General features: G+C 29.6%; 1 protein-coding gene across 1 annotated transcript in view; it reads left to right on the plus strand.

Annotated features, from left to right (window-relative positions):
- Positions 1 to 16,336, plus strand: part of LOC107438386 (protein Wnt-1) — a 52,146-nt gene extending 35,810 nt beyond the window's left edge. The window contains exon 4 of the mRNA XM_016050668.3: positions 13,535 to 16,336. Coding sequence (XP_015906154.1) covers positions 13,535 to 14,011 — 477 coding nt within the window. The 3' untranslated portion in view covers positions 14,012 to 16,336. The remainder of the gene's footprint in view (positions 1 to 13,534) is intronic.
- The last annotated feature ends 2,173 nt before the right edge of the window (positions 16,337 to 18,509 follow it).

The raw sequence follows: 18,509 nt of genomic DNA on the forward strand, positions 1-18,509 counted from the left end.
TTCAGACATTTTATCATCGTTTCTAGTCGCATAAATTTTTGGAACACTTCCGCTCGGTTCCGGTCATTTAAATTTAGATTATTTATCTGTTCATAAATTAATAAGTTTCTTCACGGAGAAAAAAAATTCTGGTAAAATTTCCGTTATCTGGGGTAAAAACTTTTCTGGTAGAGAAAACCCATAATTTTGGTAGTATGAACTAAAATATACGGTACTTAAACCATTTATTGGATAATTTTTCCGTTCATATGGTAACGGTTTACAAGAAATTCTGACTTTCAGAATTAATTTTGTTTTGAACAATTCCGCTCTGTTCCGGTCATTTAAATTTAGATTATTTATCTGTGGCTTAGTTCATAAATTAATAAATTTCTTCACGGAGAAAAAAAATTCAGGTAAAATTTCCGTTATCTAGGGTAAAGACTTTTCTGGTAGAGAAAACCCATAATTCTGGTAGTATAAACTAAAATATACGGTACTTAAACCATTCATTGGATAATTTTTCCGTTCATATGTTAACGGTTTACAAGAAATTCTTGTTTTCATAATTATTATTTTTGTTTTTACCTGGCTTTATTGATAAATTAATAATTTTGTGTAAGGAGAAAAAAAATTCTTATAAAATTACCGTATTGTACGGTAAAGGCTTTTCTGGAAAAGTAAACACATAATTCTGGTTGTGAAAACCAGCAAACATGGTACTTAAACCATTCATTGGATAATTTTTCTGTTCATATGGCAACGGTTAACAGGAAATTCTTGTTTTCAAAATAAATTTTTTTTTACCTGGCTTTGTTGACAAATTAATAAGTTTCCGCACAGAGAAAAAAATTCCTGTTAAATTACCGTACTGAACTTTTCACGTAAAAAAAAAATCATGATTCTGGTAATAAAAAGCCAAAATATACGGTATTTAAACTATCCACTAAGTAATTTTTCTGTTCATAATAATCTTCACCAGTTTACCGAAAATTCTGGGACTCAAAATTAACATATTTTTTTCTCCATATGGCTTAGTTGATAAATTAATGATGTCCTAAGGTTCATAACAATTTTATTACAAATAATGTATATTTCCAAATAAAAACAATGCACTTTTACGGTTAGTATTAATAATAGTGATTATAATACTCACACTGTAAACAAATGATTTAAAATATGGAATTTCGTAGCTGAACTTTTTATTTTAGACAGTTTCAGTTTTAAGAATGTTTTTATGGTATTTTACTTGGTTTTCAAACTATTTTTATGAATATTGTATTTTTCCAGGTTACATAAATAATGAAAATTTTAATGCAAAAAATGTACATCTTTTAATAACTATATTATACTTTTGCTATATTGTTAACATCAATAATAATTGTAATACAAATAAATAGAACAAATATACTAGTAATACAAATATAATATACAAATGGTTTTCCGATTTGAAATTTAGAATTTCGTAACTGAATTTTTTATTTTGGTCAAATGCGCTTTTAAGAAAATTAAAATTTCACTTGATTTACTTTTTATCTCTTTTTCTTTTTAAACGTAAGCCCATTTCTTTCAAACACGCATTTCAAGTTACGTTCATTTTCCTAAATACTCATTTGAAACATATTCCAAACATATATTTTAAGTTTTGTCCGTTTTTTTAAATAAAATTTTGAAGCATTTTTTTTCAAACATGCTTAAATTATGTCCGTTTTCTTAAATACATGTTTGAAATATATTTCAAACATGCAGTTTAAGTTGTGTCCGTTGTTTTAAATAAAAATTTCAAACACGCATTTTAAGTTATCTCCTTAAATACGCATTTGAAACATGTTTCAAATACGCATGACAAGTTTTGTCCGTTTTCATAAATACAGACTTGAAACATATTTCAAACATGCATTTTAAGTTATCTCCGCTTCCTTAAATACACATTTGAGACAAGTTTCAAATACGCATGCCAAGTTTTGTCCGTTTTCATAAATACAAATTTGAAACATATTTCAAACATGCATTTTAAGTTATGTCCGTTTTCTTAAACTCACATTTGAAACATTTTTTAAGAATTGTATTTTAAGTTATGTTCATTTTTGTAAATACATATTTGAAACATTTTTTTTCCTTTCAAATATGCATTTCAGACTATATCATGCCCATTTTCCTAAGCTCATAATTTGAGCTAAGTTTAAAATAAAAATCTATCAGGTGGTTTATTGAAATAAAATAAATACAAATTAAATATCAGTATCTTAAAATTAATATAAATTATATTTCTAAATCTATTTCTCTCCCTTCGCAAACAATAAAACAAAAATAAAGGAAGTCATTTTCACGTTACGATAAAAATTACCCACCACTGTCAAACTTTTATTATTTAAGGTTATATATGTCTAAGTGGGAAAAACCAGAAATTAAAAAACGGAGGAAAGAAATTCAACTTTGTAGGCGTAATTAAAAAAGTCATTATACATAGTTTATTCGTTTTGTTAAAAATTTATATTTATTAGTAATACTAAAATGATTCCGTGAATATATTTCCTTTTATTTCTATGAATATATTATCGATTGTTTTCATTTGCGCTTTAAAATTAACAAGAATTTTTCATTTTTAAATTAGACCGTCATTACATTATAAAGAAGAAAAAAAATACCGTTTCAGTACTATGGGACAAGTATGTTATTTCTTAATGCACTACTTGAAGTAGTTCGTAATGCACTATAAAAGTCGATATTTCCCGTGGAAAAACAAAAGAAATTTTGATAACAAAATATACAATTTTCGTAGTTTTATGTAAGAACATTTTGTTAGTTTGTTAATCGTTATGAACGAGCGATGTTACGAGCTAGCGTTAATGAACGATTTTTTGAATTCGAAAAATAATAATTTGCGATTGAAAAAGAAAATTATCTATATAATACAGTTTGTGTGACTTAGTCAAAAGATATAAAAAATAATTTTAGTCATTAACTAGACTTTTAACTATTCAAATAGGGAAAGGGTTTTGTTTCTCATGAGTTAAGTTTTTTGATTTTTTAAACAAAATTTTCTTTCAATATATTATCTTTCAATATAGACTGTAAGATTTGTATCAGGCATTATCTGCTTTTCCTTTTCTTAATTTTGACAACAATCGTGAGCTAATAAATCAAATGTATCGAGAATGCTACAATGGATAAATAATTATTTTTTAGGAAAAAAATTGAAAAAAACTTTCTACAATAACTTTCGAACAAATGGAAATTTTGAAAAAAAAAAAAAACTCATGTTAAATTAATAATTGAAAATGGTGTAATCATCACGTCAAGTTTTAACACGGTAGTTGCATTTCAGTGGGCTGTAGATCTCCCAAATTTTTTTGTTTTTTGCTGTAAGTAGTTAATTTCTTGAACTAATCGAATCGTATTTTTTTTATTTCAACGAACTCCTTGTACATTTTTTTTCTACACAACTTCTCGATTTCAAGTTAAGTTTTAAAGTTTTTGAGCAGCACAGAAAAATGAAACGTAAAGAAAAAAGGTGAGAAAAATTGTACTTAAAAATGAAATAACTTTCAAACAAATTGAATTTCTAAAAAAAAAANAAAAAAAAAAAAAAAAATTTAAGTCATGAAAAAATTACGGCATGCCGAATTTAAATTCCGCGTTCCTGCGGTCTGCAGAGCGGCTCATATGGTATTTCTTCTAACATGTTTAACAGCTAGTAATTCTCAAACGAATTATCGAAAATAATTTTTTATTCCATCATATTTCCTATAAATTTTTCTACACACTTAAATAATTTCAACTTTTTAAGTTTTATAAAGTTATAACGTAAAGTTAAGTTGAGCATCCAAAACAGCGTCGGCGGCCCTCACTATTTTTTTAATATCGAGCGAAAAGGCTAAGTAGCATCAAAAAGATATATAAATAGCAAATAACAGTAGAATATTTCAAGCGTTTTAAAAACAGGCGCCTATTTTCAAGACTTGCCAGACATGAATGAAAAGAAGTAAAAGCGATTTGAAATAAAAAACGAAAAGTTGCTAATGAAGAATAAAGGTGAGATACTAAACTAGGAAAATTACAGTTTCGAAAAAAGATGAAAACGGAACATCGCTTTATTCATATAATTGCTGATTCCCTTGGTAATGCCATAAATTCGTCACTATCATAGTGTGCGAGGAAATGCTTTTTACCCCGATTTGCCTCTCTCGGCCACTATGGTTTTTCTTGTTCTGTTTTTCACATTTTCTTTCTCTTGGCTATTGCGTTTTTTCTAGATTTGTTTCTCTCCTTCATTTTTCTAGATTTGTTTCTCTCCTTCATTTTTCGTTGGCACCTTTACGTTTTTATTTCAAATCACTTTTGTTTCTTCTCATTCACCTCTGGCAAGTCTTGAAAACGGGCACCGATTTTTGAAGCGCTTTACACATGTTATTTACACATGACAATTATTTGCCATTTATATATATTTTTTTTGAAGCGAATGAAGTTTTTAATTAGGTAATATATATCTGTCCATATGCCACCTACCAACCAGCATAAACTTTACGAACAACTCATTTATAATTCCATCTCATAACTCCGAACAAGCGCAAAAACAAAACTAGTTTGAACTCGTTATGAGGCCATGTAATCAACAATCAAAACATTAGACAGAAATAAAACACTCTCATTTAGAAGTTAATAGCACTCCATAATTCCTATGGAAAAACCTGATATACGTTCCGCATCAAATATTATCATTCATTCCTGCTTAATTGCGCGTTCCACAGCGGGACGGCCAAAGCAATGATAGTTAAACCAGGAGGACATTGAAGTAAATCAAACTATACGTTTAGTCCCTCATTAGAAAATTAAGCAAGACCTAGCTGGTGATCCAAGCCAGAAAGTTTATGATAGTTGTTACGACAAACCATGCTTAATTAAGGACTGCAAAAATTACAGTCTTTAGATCTTAGAAATTGAGACGGATAGTTATGTTAACTAAAAGTTATTACCCCTTTTTTTTTTAGATTTTTGCATACTTAATTTATCATGAATTTTAATTTGATGTTATCTGAAAAGGAGTATGTTATTATAGTTCAACGTGATTTCTGTATTTTGGTAAAGAACGTAATGCGGATAATTTTATCAAAATTTTGAATTTATTGTTACTTGTTTTAAATTAAAGAAATCTACTGAAAAATAATTATACTTAGCGTGAAAGTATTTTTATTATTTAAATGTGATCTGATGATCAGTTTATCTAAAATGGAATGCAGAATGAAAGTCTTGAGCTTATAAATGAGCGCACAACCTCGTACTCTAATTTTTCTATTTTACTAGTGAGTGGGCTGCACCCCCTGCTCGCTAACGCTCGCCAACGCCCCAAAATTGCTACGCAATTTTATATGGTTTGATTCGCAAACCAAGCTCGTTTCGCTCACTACTAACTTAGGTACGTTGCAAATGCACAAAATTCTAAGAATTCAAAACAATTATTCAAATCCATATAACAACTCTGTTTTTTTAAAAAAAAATTACATCTTTTTAGTAAATACTAAGTCATTAAAATAAATTTGAATTCAAATAAAGACTCATTGACTGAGACTCATTTTTCAATGAATAACTAATAACAATAATAAAACAAATAAATTCGTGATATAAATCAAAAATCGTCAAATAAATTCGTAATATAATAAATTCGTGAAAAAAAGAGCTTTCGACAAAATACTAAAATAGAGATCTATCGACAAAGACTAATAACTTCTGCCTAGCTTAATAGTATGAGATTGCCGCAGCTGAATTGTTATTTCCGCTTCCGTTTTTAAAAGCGCTATATGTTGAGCCACCTCAGCTAGATTTGGCATGCGACATTTTTAGCGGCAATTATTGGTCAATTTTCTAGCGTTGCCATTCGGGGAGTTGTAATGAGGCTTTTTTTGTCGCCGTGTAAGAGAAATATATATATAGATGTCAAGCCACTGAATTCTCAAGTCTGGATGGTCTTCCACTCCTGAATTTGATTTGTAACGTATGTATTAGTTAAAACTGAATATAATAATCAGAATCATAGTTTCCGAAAACGAACAATTATGAACTGGGAGAACGATGATCAGAGAAACGTAATTCTTCATTTAGTTATTTTAAATTAAAAAGTTTGATGAGAAAAATTTGTGTATTATTTTTGAAAGCATATCCTTTTCGTAACTTATTCAATATTTTCTTATTGAAAAAAAAAATTCGATTTTTTAAGTTTTGCTACATTTTTTGTTGGCATTTTACATTATTTTCAAAAATAATCGAAATATTAAAAAAATTATAGATAAAAGTACAGTTGCAGGTTTTGAAACTCCCAGTTAAAAAAAAGAACAAACTCTCGGAACCCTTGTTACTTTTTCACGGAAACTAGATATGTGACCAAGCATACTCCATTTTTAATGCTGTATCGGTTTAATCAATATTAAACACAGTTGGGTATCTGTAATTTTAAGCAAATTTCTTACAAACTGCTTTGGCTAATGTTTTGAAAAGCCTCACTTTTTCCAAAAATGACAAATTTATATGAACCTGTTCTTTCGAATTGTTTCCGTATAGGTACTTTATGAATTTCTGGAATTTCCACTAGGTAATGGCATGATATTCAGTGACATACTAATTGCCTAAATGCAAACACTCACCTGAACAATTTGAAATGTGGCTTAACGTTATAATGTCTCAAGTTCATCAATTATATTAATTACAATGATAAAACCTTACTTTTGGCAAAAATATTTAAAAAAAAAATTAAATATAATAAAGTTTTTTAAATTAAATTAAATTATGCATTTTCTTCAATTAATTATTCACTCGAGGAGATTTAATTAATAGGATATTTAAGTATTATTTCGATACATATTTTATTAAGAATTAAAAGTAAGTATTTTTTAAACTAATTTGGAAGTAATTATTAGTTGAACTAATTTGAACTTACTTTAATAGGTTTATTCATTTAATAATGTATTAATTTTATAATTTTATAAATTTATTTTATTGAAAAAATTCATAAATTATGTGTATTATTTTAGTAAAAAGAATATTAAACAAATATTATTGTAATTTATTTTTAAATTCTACTACAAAATTTCCGTTTTTTTTTCCCCTTTCAAAAACAAAAAAATTCTCATTGGTTTTACTTGTTTCATTTTAATAGGGTTATTCAATTAATAATGTATTAATTTTATAATTAATTTTGATTTGTTGATCAGTAATTAGCAAGTGTCTTAATTTATAAGTAATTATTTAGTACCAGAACCTTTACACTGAAACAAAGCAATCTAACGAGTAATAATAATAAGCATAATTTATGAGAAAATTCATAAATTGCATGTACTATTTTAATAAAAAATAATATTGAACAAATATTATTGTAATTAATTTTTAAATTCTGCCACAAAATTTCCATTTCTTTTTTTCCCGAAACAAAAATTTTCTCACAGCTTTTACTTTTTATTATTATTTGCCTTTAGTGGTGTTTAAATCTGTGTTCAACATTTGATATGTGTAATGAAATCAGTAGATACTTCTGGTGAGAGCCCCCCTCCTGCGGGGACCCAACAAGAAGTTGGCGAATACGACAACAGGGATCATCCTGTAGGGCTGTCATTCAGCCCGGTCGGGGGCAGAAGAACCCCGACTAGTCGAATAGGAAATCAACACTAATGAATGCCTTCAAACAGTTGTGTAAAAAATAAGTGTATTTTATCATATTGCTTTTCACATCGTTTGCAACTTCTCGACGTTTACGGAAATAATCAATCAGATTTTTTTTTGAAGAACATTTTTTGCTTGCTTTTCTTTCTTTCTTTTTCTTCAATGTCTAGTTTACAATTCTTAATTATTTTTCTTTTAACGTCTAGTCAATTTTTCTTTATTTTAAATGCATTGATTTTGTTTTTTATTTTACGGGCAGAGTTATTACGTTTGTTAGCTGTCGGAGTTGCAGCGAACTCAGAGGCTTTACATTTCATTTGTTTGTAGATCATCTGAAGTCAATTACAGTGCAAGTTCAATCCTATGGGGAAAGGGCAACTTTGATTTTATTTTAATTTGAAACGAATGCATAGTGCCTTAATGTGCAATTGTATAAAATGCATAAAATTCAACTATGTATAAAATTTAAATACGCAAATTTTCACGTACAAAATTTGAAGTACGTTAGGCGAAAAATGTACGTTTTACGTTAGTTTTTGTACGATTTTTGTTTCTACTGTATTGCTTTAGTTATTATTTATTCAAGTAGACTTCTCGCTTTGATCTCACTATTTAGCGAAACCAAATAAAATGGTTTCATTCATAGAACATTGTCTGGGCTTGTTTGTGTTCCTAAACAAACACGTGAAGTTGTCGTTTTCACACGATTTTATTTTATTATTATTTGTTTTAAAATTAAATTCATGTATTTTAAAATCATTTATCTTTATGGATCTACTTTCAACTATTAAGTCCATAAAGTTTGCCACGTGTCATTATATACGAAATTTTCAATCGTTTGATTGGATAATAAAGCATACTGCTGTATTACTACAGGGAAAATTCGGAAGAACATTAAAAAGAAAAAAAAAACACTTTTAGACAGGAAAGTAAGAACACTTTTTATTGATATACTGGGGTACTTCAAATTAGGCTAATAGTTTATTAATTAAAATTAGTTGAAGTTGAAAAAACACTTCTTGTGGAAAAATCACGTGAGAGGGCATGTTTTCTTCCAGGATTTAGTTTTAGTTCAAACATTTTCCGATAGATAGCGCTGCAAATATTTTCTACCATTTTTCTTTTTTTTTTTTTTTACGTTACGTGTTGAAATAGGCAAATTTCGTCCCCTAATTATAACATGATATAGCGGTTCATGAAAGATATTTCGAAAACACGATAATGCGAATTTTATTCATTGAAAGATTTTAAAAATTTGTGATGTTAATTTCATTTTCTTTTTTGAAATTTATTACTTACAGCTGCATCTGTCGAAATTCCTGGTTTTGAACATAAAAGAGGAATTCTGAAAATGAAATTTATGCCCAGTCTCGTAAATTCGATAAAACAGTTATTCTTTTTTAGCATTCAGTACTTCTTTGTTCAATTTTCAAAAACAGTCTTTTTTAGGATACCCTGCACTTTTACGTGCAGCACACGGAAATGGAAACTTTTAAGCAGTTTAAGTTGCGAAAATTCCTTTTGTATCATTACACTTTCGTAGTAATTCACTGAACAGTGTGAATTTAAATGTACTGACCTGTTATTTGCGTACTACATTGAACTAAGCCATATAATCCCATTCCTATTTAATTCATTAGTGTCAGATCTAGCTCTAAAAAAGCATTATAAGCACAAAGGACTTATTTTCTTGCACCGATTAGTTTTAGATTTTTTCCCTTTAAATTTTTGTTTTCTTTTTATCAACGGCAACGCTCATCAAGTCTTCGTTAATAGTGCATTGCTTTTCTTCCCTTTCTCTTTTTCAGTTCGTTTTGAAAAGAATATTTTTAAGATCCAAAATAAAGTGTTATCTTCATTTAGCTATTTTTTTTTTGAAATAATTCCTTTATATTCATCAAATATTATAGGAATTTGAATTAAGAATTCCTTATAATTTCACATTTTGATAGATTTTTGACACTATGCGTTGTGTCTCAAAGGTTAACATGTGCTTCAACTTCATCAAATTAAATAAAATGAAATTAAACGAATAAAAAAATTCAGGATAGGATTTATTTTCGAGTTTTTTCAGCTGTTAGAATTTTTGAAGCAACGTTATTGAACCCTAATATTGTTCAAAATTGCTTAAATCTGAATATGGAGCCAACTTGAACTATACTATCGTGCAAATTAATCCATAGTTATCTCGATTACATGAAACCATGTTTCTACTCGAAGGAAAACATGATTCGGTTCCTTTCTAAGATTGTTTTCCGAATATTTGCCTACATCGAACAGAATTTTTGAGAGTGGATACAAATTGATTCAAAAATCAAAATGAGTTTTTGATTATAAACTGCAATACCTATGAATTATTTTGTATTAATCATGAATTATTATCGCTAAAAATTATATTTAGTTCCATCCACTCTAACAAAGCATTTTAGAACGACATATTTCTGTAGATTGAATTCCTTCGTGAGAGAAACATCACTAAAAAGAGATGTTCTTCCTCTGCCAAACCATCATTAATTAACAACAAAAACAAGAAAGCTAACAGCTTGCCAGGCGTGAGGACTTCTCCATTTGCAAATAGCAGTATTTCTTTGTCTTGTAAACCCTGTTCCATTGTGTTTGTACTTTTCTTTTTACCTCTAATCAAGCAGAAGCGCGATTTTTCCAACTCGATTGAGATGATTCTAGCTTACACCACACTTTACCACAAAGCGTGGTGATTGTGACGGATAGAGCTGTGTTCGGGACCACCCCAAGATACCAGTTAATGGAGTCACGCAAAGACCCCTGAGGCAAAAAGGACTAATTGATTTATGAATTGCAAAACACTTCATTGGACAATACTCACCACCGGTGGTCGTCAGCTGTTGCTGTTTTTTTTTTTCTTTCTCTGTCTCTTCTTTATCCACTCCTCTTTTTTCACCTTACTTGAAATATTGAGCAGAGAAGAATTGTGTGTCGTGACACTAAGAACCTGTTCTCATTCTTTTTTTTTAAAGAGCTTTATTCCTCAAGCTGCACTCTAACGAACCATGCCTCTTTTTATAGGTACAGACTTTGACTTCGCTGTACTATGGGAATGCACGATAGGCTGAACAAAGAATGTCTTCCCACAAATCAGAAGAGCAGATTGAAAAAAAAAATAATAGTAAAGTAACAAGGGTTTAATAACACAAAAATAAAAGAACCATTTCAATATATATTTTTTTTAAAATTCGAAATTGCTTCACAATAACTGTTTTTTGTAGGCTTAAGTCAGAGCTTTTGTAAGCCTGGGAAATATTTACATCCACTGAAGATGAGTTTGATGTTACACATTGTTAGTAAAATTAATGATTTGTGACTGCAACTCAAAAATTGATACAACGTATTTCATCCAATAGATAATTTATGAAGTTTATGAACGAGATAATTCGTCTACCTGGGATTTTTACTAACTTTAGTGAATCATGCTCCTTTTTTTAAGAAACAGACTTTGTCTGTTATATTTCAGGAATATAGGTTGAATAAAGAATGTCTTCCGGAAATATCAGAAAAGCAGATCAAAAACAAATAGGGAAGTACCTAATACCCCAAAAAGAGAAGAACTTTTTCAATATATTTTTTAATGCAATTTTTTTTTTTCAATAGATATATTTTTAAGGCTTAGGTAAGAGCTTTTGTGAGCCAGGAAAATATTTATATTCACTGAAGCTAAGTTTGGTATTAAAATTATATATAATTTTGGTATAAGTAATATTAGAAAATTACAACTACAATTCAAAAATTAGTACAATTGATGCATCCAACAGGTAATTTATAACGTTTATGAACGAGATATCTCGTCCACCAGTAAGTTTTACTGGCTTTATTGAACCATTAGTTTATTGAACTAAGAAGAAAAGTATCGAATTGTAACAGTAGGCTGGATTAAAAAAAAAAAAAAAAAAAAAAAAACAGAAAAAAGTTCTTGAAAGAAGAGTTCATTAAAAAGCACAGTATTTGTAATTAAAATGAATTTTAAAACCGACTCAATTTGGTTTCTTTGGTTTAGTTTAGTTTCATTCTAAAATCGTTCGAAATTTCAACAATTATATTTGTTTGTAGTAAAAGATAATAAGCTATAAAGTAAAAAAAGTAATTTTTCACGTTGAAATTTTTTTAAAATCGGCATTAAATTGAAATACTTAAACATCTTTGTTTAAGTTTATAACTCATCAAGAGATTAATTCTCTGAGTGGCAGTAGTTAATTGATAAATTTCTGATAACAAAACTATTATATTTGTATTTACATTTAAAAATACATAAAGTATTATATATTCTTTCAATTAACTTGAAATTAAACTTTGTGTAGTAATTAGCTTCATAAAAAAATATCTAATTAAGTTCGGATAATTATTTAATTACATTAAATTCGTGTCCAACGACTCAAATCCAATTGAACGTTGAATTTATAAGAAGTTATAACATGTTTTTCTACTGGGACAGTTCTATAAATAGATACAAAGTTTCTCATCTATAAAGTCTGAGAACTAATTATCTCGTCTACTAATAATGTGAGTTTTTCTTAAACTTTACTCTGTGCACACCATGCCCTGATCATCAATATTGAAAATTCCCAGGTAGGTGGACTCAGTTAACTTGTTATCTTCATGCTGGCGGCCGAAGGACAATCCACAAATTACTGATGTAATTTCTTAAGAAACTTAATTATGGACATTGTGGTTTTCCAAAAGCAATTTAATTTTAGGCATGTTAATTAGCAAGTGAGGCAACAATTGCATTAAAATTTTAATACATAACGATTAATTACACAAATAAAATTATATTATTTTAGAAAACAATATTAATATTTCTCCCATTTCCAACCATTAACTAATAAAATAGTCATTTTTTTCTATATACAGTAATAATATTTACATAAGATTTATACATGCTTTACTAAGCTGTGCCAATTTTATTGTTTCGTTCACTGTTACAGTTGTCAGTTTATCGAATGAAAAGAAACGTACCTTTTTACCAAAGCTAAATTCAATGCCAACTTTTTAAATTAATATGGCTTATAATTAATAAGGCATATTAGGGAGGACATATTACGTCTTTTTAAGGAACAAATAACGCATTATAGTGTTCTTGGTCAGTTTGTAAAGTGTGTAAGAACTATGATTCCTCTGATATAGGGTCTCATTTATTTTAATTGCAGTCAACCAAATTTGATTCTTTAAACAACAACGGATTTAAAATATCCAGAAAATGTTTAAAATAATTAGATGAACTGTGATAAAAGTTATGATGTTTACACTAGGAAAAATTTTTTTTAAAAAATATCTTAGATACTTTTCATCGCTGTTTTAAATATGCAATCAGCTTCCTTCTCCTAACTCCAATTTTTTTTTGTTGTTGTTTAAAATAGCATTTTTAGTCTACTTTTTGTCGAAATATACAAGTTTAGAAATATTATATGGAACAGGGGGTCTCATAAATGTTGATACAAACTTTTAGGAAAGTAAGGGTACATCCTCAGGGTGCATCATTAAATCTGCGTCGAAATCCATGCTCGGAAATGCCATCATATGCTGTTAGGAACATTTCTGGGCATGGGTTTCTATGCATTTTTGATCCTGACGATGTGCCTTAACTTCCCTCGAAATTTGTCGCAACATTTTTACGTTCCCCCCTTTTTATATATAACGCTTTTTGTTCATTTCAACAAAAATTTTACTAAAAAGGCCACTTCAAAAAAATCTGTAGCTTTAAGAACAAAACTAATTTCAAATTTGAAATCCCCACACCCGAATCTGGCAATATCAAGTATTTGCTTAAATGCTGTAAAACATTTGTTCAACAGTGTTATTATATTACTATTTGAACTGCAATAATATATCAGCATCATGCATTTGTTAAACAAAATCCTTTTTTTTTTTGCAGCATGTCGCAGCTGGCATGCGAAGGCAATGTAAATGCCATGGAATGTCAGGAAGCTGCACTGTCCAAACTTGCTGGATGCAATTGCCACCTTTCCGAGCTGTAGGAGACGGACTGAAAGATAGGTTTGATGGTGCCTCGAGGGTTCTTGTCACCAACCGGGGAAATGTCCGTAGAAGAGCACTCTTCAAGCCATACCACCCAGAACACAAACCACCATCCAAAAAAGATCTCGTCTACTTTGAGAACTCACCAGATTTCTGCTTTCCAGACTCGAATCTCGGCCACCGAGGAACTTTGGGCAGGATCTGCAATGCATCTTCCATCGGGGTCGATGGATGTGACCTCATGTGCTGTGGTCGGGGCCACAAGGCGGAGCACAGAGAGGAAACGAGTAGGTGTAACTGTACTTTTCACTGGTGTTGTCAAGTTGAGTGCAGGACTTGCAAGACGAGGCGTTTAGTTCATTCGTGCCTGTGAAGGAATTCCAATATTTATGCATTCCAACTCTCTGAAGTGCCATGAACGGGAATCTTTATAAGATTAAATGTCAGCTCATTTTACGAGTTTAAGAACGTCTTCCAGTCGAACCCCACACATGATATGCTTAGATTGACCCGATATATCTGCAATACATCGCAGTATTACTTGTATGTTATTTCGTGCTAGTAAAAAGAAATAAGTTTCGAAGTTGAAATAGTGAAAAAAAAAGAAGATATTTTTTGCACACAGTTACGTGATTGCGCATATAAGTGGTGAAAAAAAAAATGAGAATGTACCATTACTGTGCGATAATTTCATCGAAGTTACGAATGTGGTTTTAGAAATTCTTGCTGGGTTGTTAACGTGGAAAGGCTAAGACATGATAAAATATGTCAAGCCTAATTTTAGTGAATCAGTGATAATAAGTTTTACAATGGACAGAAACATCAAGAAAATATTCATGAAACATTTTCCTCAGACAAACCTTTTATTTAAAGCTGTTCTTTTTCGTCTCATAAAATAACACATTTTAGGATTTTTATGCTATTTTTATTACTGTTGTGATTTTGTAAGAGGGATTCATGGCAGTTAGGCTAAGTTTTGTCGAGTTAGCAGCCTTTATACTGATATAAAAATGAAACAAACTGTCAGTCTAAAGAGCTGTCATGGTTTTTTGAAATTAAAAAGTGTTTGTAATTTGATTTTTTTAATATTCGGAAAATTATTATCAAGGTGCATTTTCTAGATTCATAAGAAAATATAAGGACTATGAGTTGTTTATTAGTAAGGTGGTTTTTCGGACAGTCTGACCGTCATATGAAATAATGATATTTTGCCTACATATAATAGGCTATTTTTATAACTGATATGGGTTTACAACGGTTATTCAGGACAGTTAGATCAAATATAGCCTATCTCCATCCAGCAATCTCTGTGATAATTCTGAAAATGACGCAAAAAGTCAACATAAAGAAAATCCACAGTTTCGTGAAAAGGGAAAGGGTTAGGGATGTAATTGTTTAGTATTTAGGAAAGTGCTACAACGCTGCATTATCTGAAATTCTAAAAATTTGCGAAAATTGAAAATTATTTCTCAGTTTTAAAAATTGTCATCTAGGTGAAAAACTCACCAAATTTGAAATTTTTGGTGAAAAAAAATTGAACTCTTAAAATATTTAACATACCTGTATGTTCTAAAGCGCAAATAATTTTTCACGCTATGATGGTTTGTGCAGCCTAAAATTATAGCTATGCTTCAAAGCACTGTGTTAAAAACTTCGGCTTTTTTTATTATTTTATTTTCCTTGGCGAAAAGCTTAAGAAAAAAAAGGAAAAAAAAACACAGTTGATGACTACAAGAAGGTGAAAAATTGTGTCAAATGTTTGCGTTTTTCCTTCGTTTTTGTAAAGTTTAATAATTTTCCAAATATTTAAACTACTTTTCTTTTTAAATCCAGATTATAGAATACAGGCAACTAGAGAAGAAAAGAAGTCATTATGATCAGATTTAATTGGATGCCTGCAAGTGACGTCACGCATACGTGATTGATTAACTTTAAATGCCACGATTTACCAGCGATGACGTCACTTGCACACATCCAATTTCTTTGCAGCAATGGGCATTTAGTTTAAAATTGCAACTTTGATTTAGTTTAAGGTATTTACTTAAAGTTTGGCTTTTTAAATTTTTCGTGGAGAAAGAGTACCTGAAAACGCCCATGAATGATCTGACTGATTAAATAAACCTTCAAATAATGACAATTGATTGCAACATGTGCTTTTACACCCAGAAAGGGGTAAGTTTTCGCAACATTGCTTAACATGTTTCTCAACTAAGAATTTTAACAAGCATACAAACAATTTGAAGAACAAAGAAAAAAAATGTTTTTTTTCCTTGATAGATTATGTTTACATTGAAATATTTATTGTAATTAAATCAGGTTTCCCGATAGTAAAGTTTAAAATGACTATATTAAGAAAATGGAAAACATGAGTAAACAGCTAGACTATAGTAGCTATCTCACTTTTGTTTATTGAGAAAAAAAATGTATTTGATGTATTATTGTATTATAACAATGCAATGTAAAATGTATTTGAGTTGAGTATTTGTTACTGTAGAGAATACAATGTTATTTTTATAACTGAGTTACTATTTTTTCAGACATATAGTTTTGGTCGTAATTTATCTCTTTACAGCAATTTCGCAAAATACTATTTAAAAAAGAATTATAATCAAAAGATTGTGTGTTTTTGTGTGTTTTACAAAAAATGTGATATAAATGTTTTGATTTTATGTAAAATAAATGACTTGTGCTTAACAAAGTTTGTTTTATTTCTTTTTGTTTTTAAATTTTTTTCTGAAACGTGCTAATTTTAAACATGTTTTGAATGAATTTTTATTATATAGTGAGAACAAATCCATAAATTCCGTGGAAAACTTATTTTTATGTAAAAGCATTATTAAGTACAACAATGTCATTAAGCTAGATTGAAAAATATTTTGAATGCAGGAAAAGATCAAATGTAGGTCAGCGAGTTGTGGTGGCTCAGGAGATAAAGCGTTCGCTTGCCAATGTGGTTCAAATCCCAGCTATGGCTAGTTGATACGAATTTTGCTCCCGATTCGCATCTACCACAGTACTGGCGTAAACTATCCTCAGTGGTAGGCGGATCCTGGGTTTGAATCCCTTTGCCTTCGGGTTAACCATGATAAAATTTCGTGCTTTTCCTCACCATGTAACGCAAATGCGTGTTAGTTCCATCAAAAATCCTCCACGTAAACCAGTTTGTCCCAATGCTTGATCCAGGAGTTTCCTTGTTTTCTGGGTTGGGTTCAAAATTACAATGCAATGGAGTTGAATGATCGTAGACTCTGATTTGGGTCAGCTGTTCAACGCCGGTTATAAAATAAAATAAAATATAGCTCAATCAGTGTTTTTTTTTAAATTTTGGATATAGCTCAAAATGCGTGTTTAAATGGGCATTTTATTTCGCTTTTCAAACTTCTCTTACGAAAATTGTTTTCCTTTTTTAAAGTATAAACTAATGGATCTAATTAAATTCGCAATGTGATGTTGTCCATTCGCTTAAATTACGTAATGCATCAGTTTTAAGTTAGTCCTTCTTGAGAAGATATTAAAAGTCAACATTTATATTGATGTAATTGTCATCGGCTCTGGAAATTTATGTCAGAGTATATAATTTATGCATATTATGCTTATTAGGAAAAGTTGCGTCTGTAATATACCCAACAAATCCGGCCTCCAGCCCCGAAGTTCAGTACTTAGCCCTCTTAATGTTTATACTTAGAGTTTGAAAAATTACGCACGAAATTTTGTGTCTATTTATTAAACTTAGGTTGAGCATTAAAAAGGTGCATTTTTTGCTGCTTCCATTATATTAAAAGTGCATTTTGAGTTGTGTCCATTTTATTAAACACGCTTTTTGAGCTGTGTCCATTTTTTAAACATGCATTTTAAGTTGGGTTCATTTTAGTAAACTTGCATTTTAAGCTGCGTCGACTTTGTTACACACGTATTTTAAACTGTGTTCATTTTATTAAACACGCATTTTGTGCTGTGTTCACCCTATTAAACACGCATTTTAAGTTGTGTCGATTTTATTTAGCACGCGTTTTAAGCGTGTTGGTTTAATTAAACATTTAATTAAACATAAAAGCTCATCGACGACTTAATTTCTTGTCTTTTTCTTTAACTTCAATCGATTCAGAGTATAAAAAAAAGTTACATTTATGAGCAATACATCAATCTTCTAATGTCGAATGGGCAATTGATATAAGTCAATTTTTTTAATTTTTATGCATAAAATCTCGTCTAACTTCTAAGCTACTGGTTTTATCGACTTGATTTTCATTTCTTCGTATTTACCACCAAAAGATTTATGAGGAAAATAATACCAACTTCGCGCAAATAGCAATTTAAAAAAAAAAGCATTGTGAGATGTTTAAATAGGCAGATGTTAAATGAAAATTTTTTACTTTTTTTATCCAGAAAGCCTCTTATAACTTTTCGACTTTAACAATTATCTATCCAGTTGTGATTTGTTTCGATTCAATGATATAAAATCTCAGGAAACTATACTTCACTTTCTTAGATAAACTCTGTTAGATATAGAAACGCGTATAAGTCAAAAACTGTACTTCTCATATTTGAAACCATTTTAAAAATAATAAAATCGCTTTCTGTCTACAGTATTATTCGAACAATGCTATACAGCCTAATTCGGCAAAATGTGTAAGTAATGATGTGTTATAGTTACACTTTGTATATTTTCAGTTATACAACGCAATAGGGCTAGAAAAACCACTCAGTTTTAGGAAATGGTAAACTTATAAACGACGCGGAATATTTTCTGTTATTTTGAGAGAGAGAGTCGATTATACAATTATTCTTTAAGAAATAATCGAAAAGTTATGCTATCTTCAACGCAAACATTAAATTTTATCGGTTGAAAATAGTTTTCAATTTTTCAAATC

Source organism: Parasteatoda tepidariorum, chromosome 7 (genome assembly GCF_043381705.1).
Source record: "Parasteatoda tepidariorum isolate YZ-2023 chromosome 7, CAS_Ptep_4.0, whole genome shotgun sequence".
Classification (NCBI taxonomy): Eukaryota; Metazoa; Arthropoda; class Arachnida; order Araneae; family Theridiidae; genus Parasteatoda; species Parasteatoda tepidariorum.